Raw genomic sequence first — 13,114 nt, 5'->3', positions numbered from 1 at the left:
TGTTGTTTTTTGTTTTGTTTTTATATATATATATAAAATTTTGATAGCACTTTTCAACATCAACATATCTCTTTGTTAAACACAATATTTGTATCCATAAACTCACATTTATCTGTGTATACATTGACTTCAGGCTCGACGCCACGATAATATCTTTTGGTCTGAAAACATTCTTAAATATTCATATATTTGAAACATTCCTTGCAGACAGCAAATGGTGAAACAAAGTAGCGAAGAAATTCAAATGGAAGAGCCTTTCATGAATGACAGTTGTCCACTCATGTGTCCATAAAGTCACTTGACTGGGAACAAGCAAGAAACACCAAAGGAGTCATCCACATACAGAACTGCATTCCTCACTGTCAAAAGTCGGCACCGTGAGCACTAAAAGCTGGATTCTCCGCATATGAGTAAATCTGTTCAAAACACACGTCTTATCGTCAATCACCACATGACTCCAAAACAAGAACAGTTTGATACAGCAAGCCAGTGTTTACGTTACAAAAACAGGTGGTGGTGGATAGCAGCCATTACACAGGATTTATTGCAGCGCACACCAAACTTGAATGAGCAACCGCCTTTCTGAAAGGCTTCTGATTTGTCTCGCCTCACCATCTCGTTGCGCAAAGTTTATTCTCTTCTATCATGGCGGGCGGATGAATGAGGACAACGCTGCATCTCAACATTGATTTGGCGCAAAGTCATGCAACAAAGACACTATAATCTCGCCCTATTTTTGTCTTCAAGAGTATTACAGGTCTCGCTGGAGCAGGAGACCTTTTTTGCAAGCAGACATCTCCCTGAAAAGGTGCTGTCCATGAAAAATATGGCCTTTTTATATCAAGGTTAAACACAGATCAACGACCCAAATCCACAATAGTCTCACAGAAACAGTATACGGGTATATACAGTACGTAAAACACAATATAATCAGCTTTTTTTTTTTTGTCTTTTAGAATTGTTATGATAGTTTCAGTGCAATAGGAGAGAGAGACCTTGTGTGATGGTCTACTGCAGTGTCATCTGGCTCATGTTGTTCAAGTAAACTGATGAGGTGTGGGTGCCTAAGACTACAACACAAGCCTGCGGCTTCCTTTGCGACCTCCCTACGCTGACTGTAGATGTGAGGAGAAGTGTGTGAGAAGCTAACATGGGCTCCCCTTTACACCAGCCTTTAGAAACTAGAACTGCCGTACAACTAGAATACACAGAATGAATTCATCTATCTATAATGTTCGATTGTGCAATTTGGGACGGAAATTGGACATATATCCTCTCAAGAATAGCCTCGCTCCGAGTACATCTTCCCGGCCGGTTCCTGAACATACTCCTCCGTCTTATCCCAGTCCTGCACCCATCCTCCATTGAGCTGTGCGGTGGCTCCGTAGCTTTTCGCGGGGCCGCCCATGGCGCCGTAAGCCTGCGTGATGTCACCCGTCTCTTCGGCCAGCTCGTCCTCGTCAATGAAGCCGCACTTCTCATCGCTGGTCTCCTCAGGGTCGGCCCATGGCTGTTTTTCCCCGGATGCGAAGATACCGTAGAACACCACGCCCCCGTAATGCACCAGGGAGGCAATCAGGAAGACATACTGCCACTCTTCCCTCGTCTGGGACCAGAAATAGTGGTTAGACCTTGTCACAATTTACAGGCCCACAGAGCTGATTTAATAGTTGCCATACGCCAACACTGTAACAATTTAGTAAAGTTAGTTACTTAGTTAAAGGCAATTGTGTAATGTGTTTTTTTTAGAATCTCTGTAAACATCTAGCCTTCAAAACTGATAAAACAAACTTCCTTTTCATAAAGTTGCTTACTTGCTAGCTTACCTTATTCTTTGTCATGGCTCCCACGATTAGAGGGCAGACCATCCCTGACAGGGTGCCCACCCCATTGGAAATGCCCATGAGGATGCTGGCGTAGCGTGGAGCGATGTCTAAATGATTGACGTTGAAACCTGCAAACAGAAGTTTGCTTTGAGATTTTAGATTAGTGGTGGCTGGGAAGTATTGTTGTAGAATTTCAAGACGAAGCCCAGAGGCTGCAGTTGAGTTAAGTTGAGTTGAGATATGTACTCTACTTTAAAAAATGTATCTGGATCCCAATGATTTTATTTCAATCAACCACTTGACAAAATTAAATTGAAAACAATTTCAGTGTCGGAAAATCAAGATATTTTCCATGGCCCTATTTCAGAGAATTGTTAGATGTTGTCTGCGTTAAAAATTATTAATGGCCACCTGATTTGGCGTTCAAAAAATCTCCCTCTAATCTAAGACACGTACAAACAATTAGCATGTATTTTTTTTCTAATTCTCATGAACTAATTTGTTTATTTCCTCCCTTCACATTATTAGCAAAGCCATTGGAACCTGTTGTTTTGATCGCATAAAAGCCTGGGATGAAGGTTTTCTTAACCAAGCACAGGTTGGTTAAGAAAACTAAATGCTTGTCTCACTGTGCCAAGATCTTAAAATGCTTATTGTATTTGATTGACAGTAAAATTCATTTTTCCTTATTGTACTTCAGTACATTTCAGAAAACATTAGTTCAGCACATTGTTCAGAAACTGAGGGAGGAGTCAAGTGAGACGACGCGCAAATCTAGCTGGCAGTTAATAAAACTGCAAACTCCCTTTCTATAACTAAAGCAGTCTATGTACTTCTACTCAGGTCGCGTGTAAATAATTTCACCACCTCTGCCTATAAAATAAACCTGGACTCCTTTGAAGCCTCACCTGATATTGCAAAGCCACTAAAGCCCACCGCCAGCACCAAGAAGGAGATGGCTATCCCCTTACTGTGAGAATAACCAACCACCAGGAGGAGGGTGGCCTCCATACCGAATCCTAAAATCATCCAGACGACACATGGGTGAACTGATGCATGCTGTCGTCACTTCCCTTTGTGCACACGTACAGCGGCTCACCTCCACAGTTCATGATCTTGCGGACCGTCGTGGTGGACATGATGTTGTGCGTACGCAGGTAGTCGGCTAACTGGCCTCCTAAGGGCACGATGATGGTCATGACCAGGTGGGGGAGCGCTGACACTATTCCAACCTGGGCGGCACACGTGAAGGAAAAATGATTCTTTCAGTGTGTGTGTGTGTTTGTGTCTGTGTGAGAGTGTGTGTGCTGGGGTCTAATGTCTGGGCCGTATATCACCCTCAGCAATTACACGCTCCTCCTCAGCCTAAATCACAACTGCCAGACAAGCTTGATTCATCCTTGTCTCGCATGAGGGAGACGAGATTATTCCATTGAAAGACGAGACAGTCACTGATTAGGACACCGCAAATCTCACAAGCGCTTCCACTCCAAAATTGTTTCTGTTTCAGTGCAGGTGAGTGTCTCTTAAATTATGAGTTGCGGTTCTGGCTTGACAGGCTTACCTTGCTTATTTCAAAGCCAAACACCTCTTCAAAGTAGGCTGGCTGGCTGATGAGCAGCAGATAAAAGGTCCAGCTCCTGCAGAAGTTTGCCACAATAATTGCATAGACGGGCATAGAGGTGAAGAACTTCCTCCAGGGGGTCTTGAATTTCTGATTTGAGATGAAAAATAAAAAAGATGGATAAACCGGATTTTGCACGTGGCGTTACACAAATTTCCAGACTGAGATGGAGAAGCGACCGACCTCCATGGCACCCATCAGCTGGGCACTTTCGCCGATGCTCTCCTCGATATAACGGCGCTCCTCTTCTGTGATGGTCGGGTGCTCGGCCGGGCTCTCGTAGGACACCAAGATCCAGAACATGTACCAGATTAAACCAAAGGTACCTGTGGGGATTGAAATGTTCAGAATTCCCCATTGGTATTCAGTACTGTAGATGTGATGCTGTCCGAAATGCATATTAGTCAAGCTTCCACACTTGCAAACATGAAAGCAACAAAATATGCGATCGTGCTAACAGGGTGGACATTTTTGGCTATAATTCCAGCTTTTTTTTTTAAGGATTTAAAAGCATTCAAACTTGGGGCTGATTTCTCTTCCGTTGGCAACTTCTTCCATTTGCGTGCAGCATAACAGCCAAATAGCACTTCACCATGTTTGCTTTGAAACCATCAGTAGACCCGAGACTGCAGACCTCTGAGCCCTACTGGGTTTATAGTCAATCAGCATTGGATTAATGTGTTCGGGAACCTAAATCATTCAGTGATTTATAGACCAATAGCAGATTCTTATAATCAATTCCACAGCTAACTGGGAGGCGTTGCAAAGCCTTTAGGACTGCTGAGGTCAACTTTGAAATAATTCGGTTCTCATTTGGGTTGTATTCAATTTTCAGATTGTATTCAAATAAACACATTGAGTCACCATTTTAAATGTGGTGATTATGCAGTAGGTATGTATAAGGAATCTGAATATGACACAACTGTTCCAATTGAAGTCCCTGAAGTTGGAGTAATGCCTTCTGATTGGCTGCTGACCAATCAAGTTTGGGCTGCAGTCAGCTGGGATAGGCTCACACACATCTGCGACCCTAATGAGGACGAGCGCTATGGACGGAAGGACGGACGGATTTTTGTTTTAGGTTCACGGATGCCTAAGTGATGACCTGAAAGAGTTGCTAATGTTACCCTAACTAAGGAGTACAAGTTGAATGAAGAGATGACAAGTGTACTAACCGTACACATAGAAGACTGACGACCATCCTGTGTACTGCACCAAGATTCCAGCCAGAGGCATGGCTATGACCGCACCAGCATAGGATCCTGCACAGGACAAATCCTATGAGCCAGCAGAATATCATCCTTGGTTGCTTTATTCCCAACCAAGCCTGCCGTCGACAATTTTTGATCTCCAGTTGCTGTTTCCGCACTTTGTAGACTACCGGTAATATTTAAGTGTTATAAATTATGTCATAGGAGGAAGTCATCTCCAGACATGTTAATTGTGCTTTGTCAAGTACCACAGAAAGAGATGGTTGCCAGACGACTCCTTTCCAGAGGAGGAGCCCATTTACTCCAGATTCCATGACATGCTGGATAAGTCACGCCCTGCGAATGGAAACATCAATGTGCTCAGTTTTCAATCACACTGTCAGTAACATATTTCTTTAAAGTCCCTACAAGTGAAAATCATTTTCTTATCAATTTGACACAATGCAGAGAAGAGTGTTGTTAATCACCCAAATAAATTTGAATGATTAAAAAATCGTCAAGGATATAAAGTGAAGCTTCATAATTGTGAATCCCACTCTCTGGGCACAGCATTTGAATGGGCTGCAACTGCGCTTCACTCAACTGTCAATCAAATACCACTTCTAGGATCTCGACAAATGGATCCTATTTCATGCAGCATCTTTTTTGGGGCCGTAAAATCTGCATAAAGCCTCTGCTGGCAAGAATATATCTTGCCGGGTGGTCACATGGCTCTTTCATGCCGGAACAATGAGGCGCTCTAAAGCGGCCACGCCAGTGGACTATCGAAAGAGGTGAAATTGTGAAATTGTTCATTGTGTAGACATAGCTACTGCATGTCGCCATCGCGCCAGTGAACCACTAATGCGATGGAAGGCACTCAAATTAGAGTGAGGGAGGGGCAATTTATGCCAGGGCCTTTGTTTTCGCGCACGCGCCAAAAAATCTGCAAAACTGCAATGGTGAAAAGCAGTTTCTCCACAATACTGTAATTCTCAGTCTTTGCATGTTTGCTGCAGTTATCTGCAAACATGTTTTCTGTATTTTGAAAAAATATCTATGAATTCACTTTCCAGGCTCGATTTATCCTCATTTATTGGCTGATTTTTGTCAGTGTTAAACTTGAATACGCTGAATAGCCAGTATTATCTTGCACAATTTTACATTGAAGTTACTTTCATCAATCAAATTTCCACTCAATTGGCATACTTTTTTTTTTTTGTTTTTTTTGCTGTGGAATGTTTCCAAATTCGTTATGAATGAACATTGCCACCTTCGTCCTGCATTTTACTGCAAGACAGCAAGAACAGCAGCAGTACTGTACCAATATTTTTCCTGCTTCGCAGCCCAATATAAACAGCATCGATTTAAACTACATGTAAAGATACCGGATGCAGTCCAGTGGTCAGTGTGCCCGTGACAAATTGGATCTGATAACAAAGAGTGCGACATGGTTGTAGCTGACCTCCCTAATGGAGACTAATAGGTGAAGTGTGAGTCCGTACAAATTCATGCAGACTGCCACTGGATGGAGGGAAGGGAAAAAAAAATCATCATTAAATCTTCATTAGCCACTAAGTGGCATACAATCAACTATTGATAGACACAAATTGCTGGGGATTGCAAAGGGAGACAGGCCCAAATGCTAATGTTTAATTTGCAGTAATAAGTGGATGCTGGGCTGTGCACAGTCATCTCTTGCCCTCTCTCATGGCCACGAAGCGCCATTGAAGGGACAGTATGGAGCCGAACAAAACAGCATAACCTTCAGTCTTATAATAGAAAATGAATCCTTCTATTGAGCCCCGATAGTCGCGTGCGTTAAGTGTTTTTGTCCAGAGCTCTTTTGTTCTGTGTGAGCATTTGGTGGGAGTACACCACATAAGCCCTGCGATTCACTCTTTGTTGACCACTCTGGCAACCATGTGCACTAGGATGAAAAGGATTGCTCCGTAAATGGAGACAAAAGGTGATTAAATAGAGAATGTCAGGACATTTTCATTAGGGGAGGGATCCAATTCTCACACCCCATAATGAGTCGTCGTTTTTTTGTTTTGGTTTTTTGTTTTTTTTCTTTTTAAACCATGCTTAAGGTCAATATATGCAACAGTACCTCAACCAAGCCTTGTAATATCCTCACAAAGATGACGCAGCCGTAGTGCACGCGGGCCGCAGAGGGGATGAACATGTTCAGGGTGGATGTCAGTACGATTGCAGCCCCGAAAACTCTGCACGGACGAGGTGCATATTAACAAACATGATTGAGCACGTCAAAATCAGCAGAATACAGTGGATGATCCGAAGTCAAAATGTTGTAAATAACACTCTGAGAAGCACTGACCTTTTAGGAGCTAAATTCTAATATTTGTTCCAAAAAATGTGATTCAGAATCGCCTTCTGTTGGTCAACGGGAAAGGGACAATATGCCAATTGGTTGCGTGTCGCCACGGATCACTACTACCCACTAATTTCAATGGGAAAGGGGTATTAGAGTGTTCAATCAGCCTGCCATGCATGTTATAGGAATGTGGGAGGAAACCAGAATACCCGGAGAAAACCCATGCAGGCAAGGGGAGAACATGCAAACTGCACACAGGAAGGCCGGAGTTGGAATCGAACCCGGTACCTCTGCACTGTGAGGTGATGGTGAGTATTTTAATGTCGTGTTAATTTGTGTGTGTGTGTGTGTGTGTGTGTGTGTGTGTGTGTGTGTGTGTGTGTGTGTGTGTGTGTGTGTGTGTGTGCGCCTGACTCGCTGATAATGTCAACATTTTGACCCTGCAGCAAGTTATTTCTTAAACAAAGACAAACATCTTGGGACAATTTGTGTTCCACTGTACAGTGCAGTGCTTAATATTCCACGCCACATACTGAAGTAAAGAAACACACAAAATACACCGATGCTGCTGTTAAAGCATAAAAAAATCAATCTTAATTGGATGCTAAACACACACACCCACGCACATACAGTAGGAGAGGAAAGGGAGAAAAGAAGGTGTTTGGAGCAGAAGGCGTCTGTGGGCTCAGCTTACTTTGGCAACGTGATGCGACTCAAACATTTGCTCCTCCGCAACGTGCAGCAATATTGATCTTTTCTTTTGCTTTTTTTTTCCACTGCTGTGTACTATTTGAAGTATGTACTGGCTGTTCTTTAAAATATATGTTGGACAAGCAGTCCTGAGATCTTTGCATAGTTGTAAACTGCAAATCGCATTGTTCACGTTCACGTTATTGGTGATTACCTTCACTCATATAGACCAATTCATTTTTTATTGTCCTAAAATTTGCTCTTTGCTGCCGGTCCTCCTCTTGGTCTCATCGCTTCTATTTTGCTATTGTGTCCTCTCCTTTATTCTCTGCAATTCTCCCTGTTGAACAGTTGTAGAAATCATCCGCCACTGTTCGGAAGCAACCCACAATTATTAGTCGCAGCCACATTTCACACCGGGCCTTGCCTGGGTGGGTAACCATGCCTACATGTGAACACAAAGGATTAGACACGGTGTCTCCCATGGGAGCTCATTAACATTGAGGGAGGGTGGAGACACGCCTGCTGGGCATCAGCAAAATCCTCACTTTTATCAACTGGGAGCTCTTCAAGACACACACACACACACTCACACGGCTGACATTTTGTATTGTTTCAAATCCGAGACGTTAGAAATTGGTTTGTTTTTAAATAGAAAGCCACAGCATTAGGTACACCTGAAGTATGCAACCATGAATGTGTATTTATTCAGTCAGCTCTCCATAGTTTCTAATATTTTACCCATACAATAAGACACAGTACTGTAATAGAAACAGCGATCAGTATGCAGTATGGCTCCATACCAATGCAAGTACATCCAGAGTGATGGGCACATTGTCAAGCAAGCTTGTAGGGCACTTTGAAAATCCAAACGTATACAGTAAATGTATAGCATGGGATCACGCAGATAATTCAAAAGTATTGAGCAGCAGTACTAAAACTAAATAACTTAAAAATAATAATTGTAAGTTCCTGAAATTAATTAGAGAATACAGTGAACCTGATTAACTTTCTTTCTTTAGATAATAAACATCTCATTTCTTTAGGTACATGCGAAATATCGGAATAATATCTCAATATTCAACATATGGCATATGGCAGCCTTAATGTAAAGCAGTTTGGTAAACGCTGTTTTTTTTAAATGCATGATCTAATAAAAATGGACTCAATGATATTCATCAGTGTCTTCACACTAATGAATATCATTAATTTATCATAAAGAAATATAACTCAAGGTCATTTCAGCAAATTTGGTATTTCAGAAGTGTGCATCAAACTGGTAGCTCTTTGGATTAATCACTATACCCAAGAAGTAGCTCTGGACTTGACTGTATTTCTCAAGTAACCTTCATTGAAAAATTTGTTTTTCTTTCAGAAATAAGGACGTTTCTAATTGACCCCCCAAAACTATATTGTAGGCATATATACACTCCAAACGGATATAGTGTATGTAGATGCTATGTCTGCATGTACTCGTGTGTATGTATGCCTGTGTATGTGTATACTGTAACACACATTGTGTCATCTAATACTATGCAAGCGGGATAAAACAACAAAATGGATCAAGGAAAGACCTGTTGGCGGCCAGTCTGGAAGAAATGTATCCTCCTGGAATTTGGGTGACGATATAACCCCAGAAGAAGGAGCCGTGGGAGGTGTCCCGCTGACGTGTTCGGTGTTGGGCACACCTCTTTAATGATGATCTTGCCGTTCTGGTGGATGGTGCTGTTGTTGACCATGCTGACGATGGCCACGCCTAGGTTGCAGCGGATGCCGAAGGAGATGCAGAAGCCCAGGCCGCTCAGCATGGCGATGATGTACCTGCGCGGGAGTCCGAAACACGTGCAGTCACACAGGGGCCCCCTGCGGCCCTGCTCGGCCCGGGGCCGCCCATCCTCGGTCAGCTCGATGGCCTCGCCCGTCTGCTGCCGCTTCTCCAACCTCCTGCGCGGCACGAGGCGTTAAAAAGAAAAGAAAAAAATATATAACAATAATAAGAATAATCATTCTTATAAAAATAACAAATCAAGCCTGCGACAAATCCCGTAGTCACGTATGCATTCATATTGCAGGCAATTCGGATATTTAAAGACAATTTGCAGAATGTGCATTCAGTGAATTTTTGATTTGAAACATGCTGACCGTAAAAACACAATTTTAAAAAATTCTATTCATTTCCCCAAAAGGAAAGGCAACGACCTTCATACCGCATTGCAGCAACAACAGCCTCTCTGCGGTTATTTTTTTAAATAGCTTGTCATATCTTAAAAATCACATTCTCATAAACACGGCGTTATAGGTGTGACTCTATTGCTGTTAGAATGCAATAAAAAGATTGTTTTAAAATTCCTAATATGTTAATGTGAAGGCCTTGAGAAAAAGTGGGCCCGCAGCAATTTTTTTCAACACCTCTTAGTCACGTTTTTTTCCTGATCGGAAGCAAATGGCTGTTTAAAATCCTTTTTTATTCCTCCTCAAATATGTGCGTCACGCTAGTTGTGAAAGCGAAGGGGAAAACGCTTCTTTTTGTTGTTATCATTATTATTGTATTTTATTCATTTTGGTCTTCACGCCTCGCAAATTCGTTAAAATGACAACTCCAAATATTTGGAAAGCCTGTTATGTCCTAAATATTAAAAAAGAAAAAGTCGAGAGTCAATTGATTTGACTGGCATCGATTTTGCATTGATCCAGACGGATCCAAATGGTAATAGATATCATGGCAGACTTTCTGTCACGACTGCTTGTGTTTCATTCATTATTAATTTAAAAAAAGACGCACAGCTGCTCGTGGAGGGGCGGGGGGTGGGGGGTCTCATCCTCCTGGGAAATATGTGATCCTTAAATATTCTTCTGTGCTCTCTCTGTATCCTGACATTCATCCCATAAATGATCATTCCAGCCTGGATTTATTTTCTTAATTTCGGAGTAAAAAATTAATGAAATGTGCTTATTTAACCCTATTATTCCGAACAAAAAATGCATTTTGTTCCTTTTAAAAGATGCGTAAATGATATAAATTCACCATACCTGTACAGACCTCCGAGGGCCTTTCCCGCAATTTGTTTCAGTCCCTCTTTAGCCTTTGGAACAGCTCCCTCATTGCGCCCAGGCTCCATTTCCTTCTCCCAAAAAAATGATCTGCACGACTACTCTAGTGTAAGAAACGCAAGTGGTGTGTGTGCATATTGTTAGTATAATCCAAATAATTCGAGTTTTCCTTGTGCTTCCCCCCCAAAAGAAACGCCTCGATATCCTGGAGATCCAATAGAGCCCGAACAAGGAGAGGACGAAGACGTTCAGTGTGCAAAGACTGCTTCCTCTGTCACAAAGCGGCGCTCCAGTAAGTCCGTTTTTGCTTTGCGCAGTCCCTTAATCCACGCACAGCCATTTTTAAGATCTACTGGCCGATGTAAAAAGACGAGCGCGCCAAGTTGTCAAGGTGGTGGGGGCTCGTGGAGGATAGTGGAGGGGGACTCAGGGGTTAGGCTTCGGTGGGGGAGACCCGGATCCGGAGTGAGAGAATCTTTCAGCACCACGGAGAGAGCAGGAGCGCTCCACCTGTGTGCAGCCGGGGCCCCGCCCCCTCCCCCCCCCCCCCAATTCAGTACGCTACTTCGCCCTCCTGCTTCACTAAAGTGGCCTGACAGCCATGAATCGCAGCAGAAAGCAATCCCCGAAGCTTTGCGCATGTCGAAAAAAAATTAAAGCGTTGCTGCAGTAAGAAAAACGAGGCTATTATTTCGATGATGTAATGATGATGAATGTAATTGTAATGATATCGAATGCGACTCAACTTCACTAATATTAAGATCGTATATTAGTCATTATTAAACATTTAGCGATGTTAAGGACTTTGGGCAAAATACGAATAATTGACTCATTATAATTGTCATGAAAAAAATCGTCAATAGAATAAAGGAATTAAAAGTTAATCCGTAATGCCAAATCACGAATACCAACACAATGTCCTCTTTACCATGTGAATAAATGTGCACAATATTATCAAACGTACGTATAATTCCTGGAGAGGAGGCGGCCTTCACTCCATTTCAGCCCCCTCCCTTAAAACTGCAATAAAATATTTTGCTATGTGTTTGGGTTTTTTATAAGAAATGATACAGTAAAAGCTAAAATTTGAGAAAAGTGTACTTCAGAGCCCCGCCACTAGATGGCAGCAGCAAAACTAACAATTTCCAGCCACCATTAATTCACGTTGGTTTTCTTGTAGAGGAAGAGACGACCGTAGATGAGCGCTGGTTCAGCTGTGTTTTATGCTCATACTATTCCGTTTTTGCACGTTATGTGGACATCAAATTTTAGTTTGTGTTTTTATACAGTAGAATCCTGTTGTAAAAAAATTACAAATTGGGTGTTTTGGGTGGCGCTGGAACACGACCAATGAGGACAAAGGCTTTAATAGCTGGGGAATGCAGCATGTGCATGTGGTCATTGTGTTTTCCATTTAGTAGTTCATATAATCATGTACATCACATGTGTCAAAGTCAAGGCCCGGGGGCCAGATCTGGCCCGCTACATCACTTTATGTGGCCCGTGAAAGCAAATCAAGCAAGTCAAGTTCCATGATGCTTGCTAAAGCCTGAACCAAAATTTAAAATTGTCATCTGTAATTCACAATAAGTCATTATTCTTGACTTCTGATTGTAAAACTAGTTATTGATCAATTTGTTGTGCACTGTTGTGTAATATGTGGAGGGGATTAAATCATTTATATGGTTTCCCAAAATTCATGACGGCCCTCCAAGGGAAACTAACTACAATGTGGCCCGTGACAAAAATCGAGTTTGACACTCCTGATCTACATGGTTAACCCCCCCCCCCCCTCCGTTGATGGAGGGGGATTACTATATTTCCAGTTGTTATAAAGCCCTCATTTTTGATATAGCTCTTGCATTGGATGTTCAGTAGTGCAGTGTACCGAATGATGTGCAGTGGGTTGACGCAAGGAAGGATGAGAATACATGTTCAAAAATAGAAGCCGATGAGTTGTCATCAGCTGTATTGTGGGTGCAGACATTCTCAGGTCAACGTGAATTGAGGTGATGAAGATCATCTTGCAGTGGTGGTGTGTAAGGGCAGCAGCTAGAGGTGAAAGTGTCAGGTTGATGCTCCAGGGGTTCAGGCACTGGAATAGAGCAGTGACTTCCAAATGCTTTGCAATAGCACAATCGTGTACCAAGAGGTGTTATCAGTGGCAGTTTGTGGTTTGTGCAAGATGGTATGCTGCGCAAGGCAGCATAAAAACACTATGTAAAATGTTTTCAGGAAATCATTGGCATTTTTAGCTCACAAAAATATTTGAAGTCACCACTGTTGGTGAAAGGCTTAACACAGACATTGTAAGGTTTTGCACAGACGGCACATATACATGCGTGTTGCCCATGTGTTTTTGTATGCCAGGTGAGAAGAGCATGCCAATGTCTTT

The 13,114-nt window shown here is 42.4% G+C and overlaps 1 protein-coding gene across 1 annotated transcript; it reads right to left on the bottom strand.

Moving 5' to 3' along the window:
• slc17a6a (solute carrier family 17 member 6a) lies at nt 1-11,323 on the bottom strand. Its single transcript, XM_019856999.1, is given in 12 exon segments — nt 1-1,606; nt 1,827-1,954; nt 2,735-2,845; nt 2,926-3,058; nt 3,391-3,540; nt 3,634-3,776; nt 4,626-4,712; nt 4,910-4,997; nt 6,754-6,868; nt 9,243-9,320; nt 9,322-9,612; nt 10,699-11,323. Coding segments are annotated over 12 exon segments (1,743 nt in total). The 5' UTR covers nt 10,788-11,323; the 3' UTR covers nt 1-1,276.
• Nucleotides 11,324-13,114: the final 1,791 nt, after the last annotated feature.

Source organism: Hippocampus comes, unplaced genomic scaffold (genome assembly GCF_001891065.2).
Source record: "Hippocampus comes isolate QL1 unplaced genomic scaffold, H_comes_QL1_v1.1 scaffold186, whole genome shotgun sequence".
NCBI classification, from domain to species: domain Eukaryota; kingdom Metazoa; phylum Chordata; class Actinopteri; order Syngnathiformes; family Syngnathidae; genus Hippocampus; species Hippocampus comes.
This window is presented reverse-complemented; position numbering and strand designations above follow the sequence as displayed.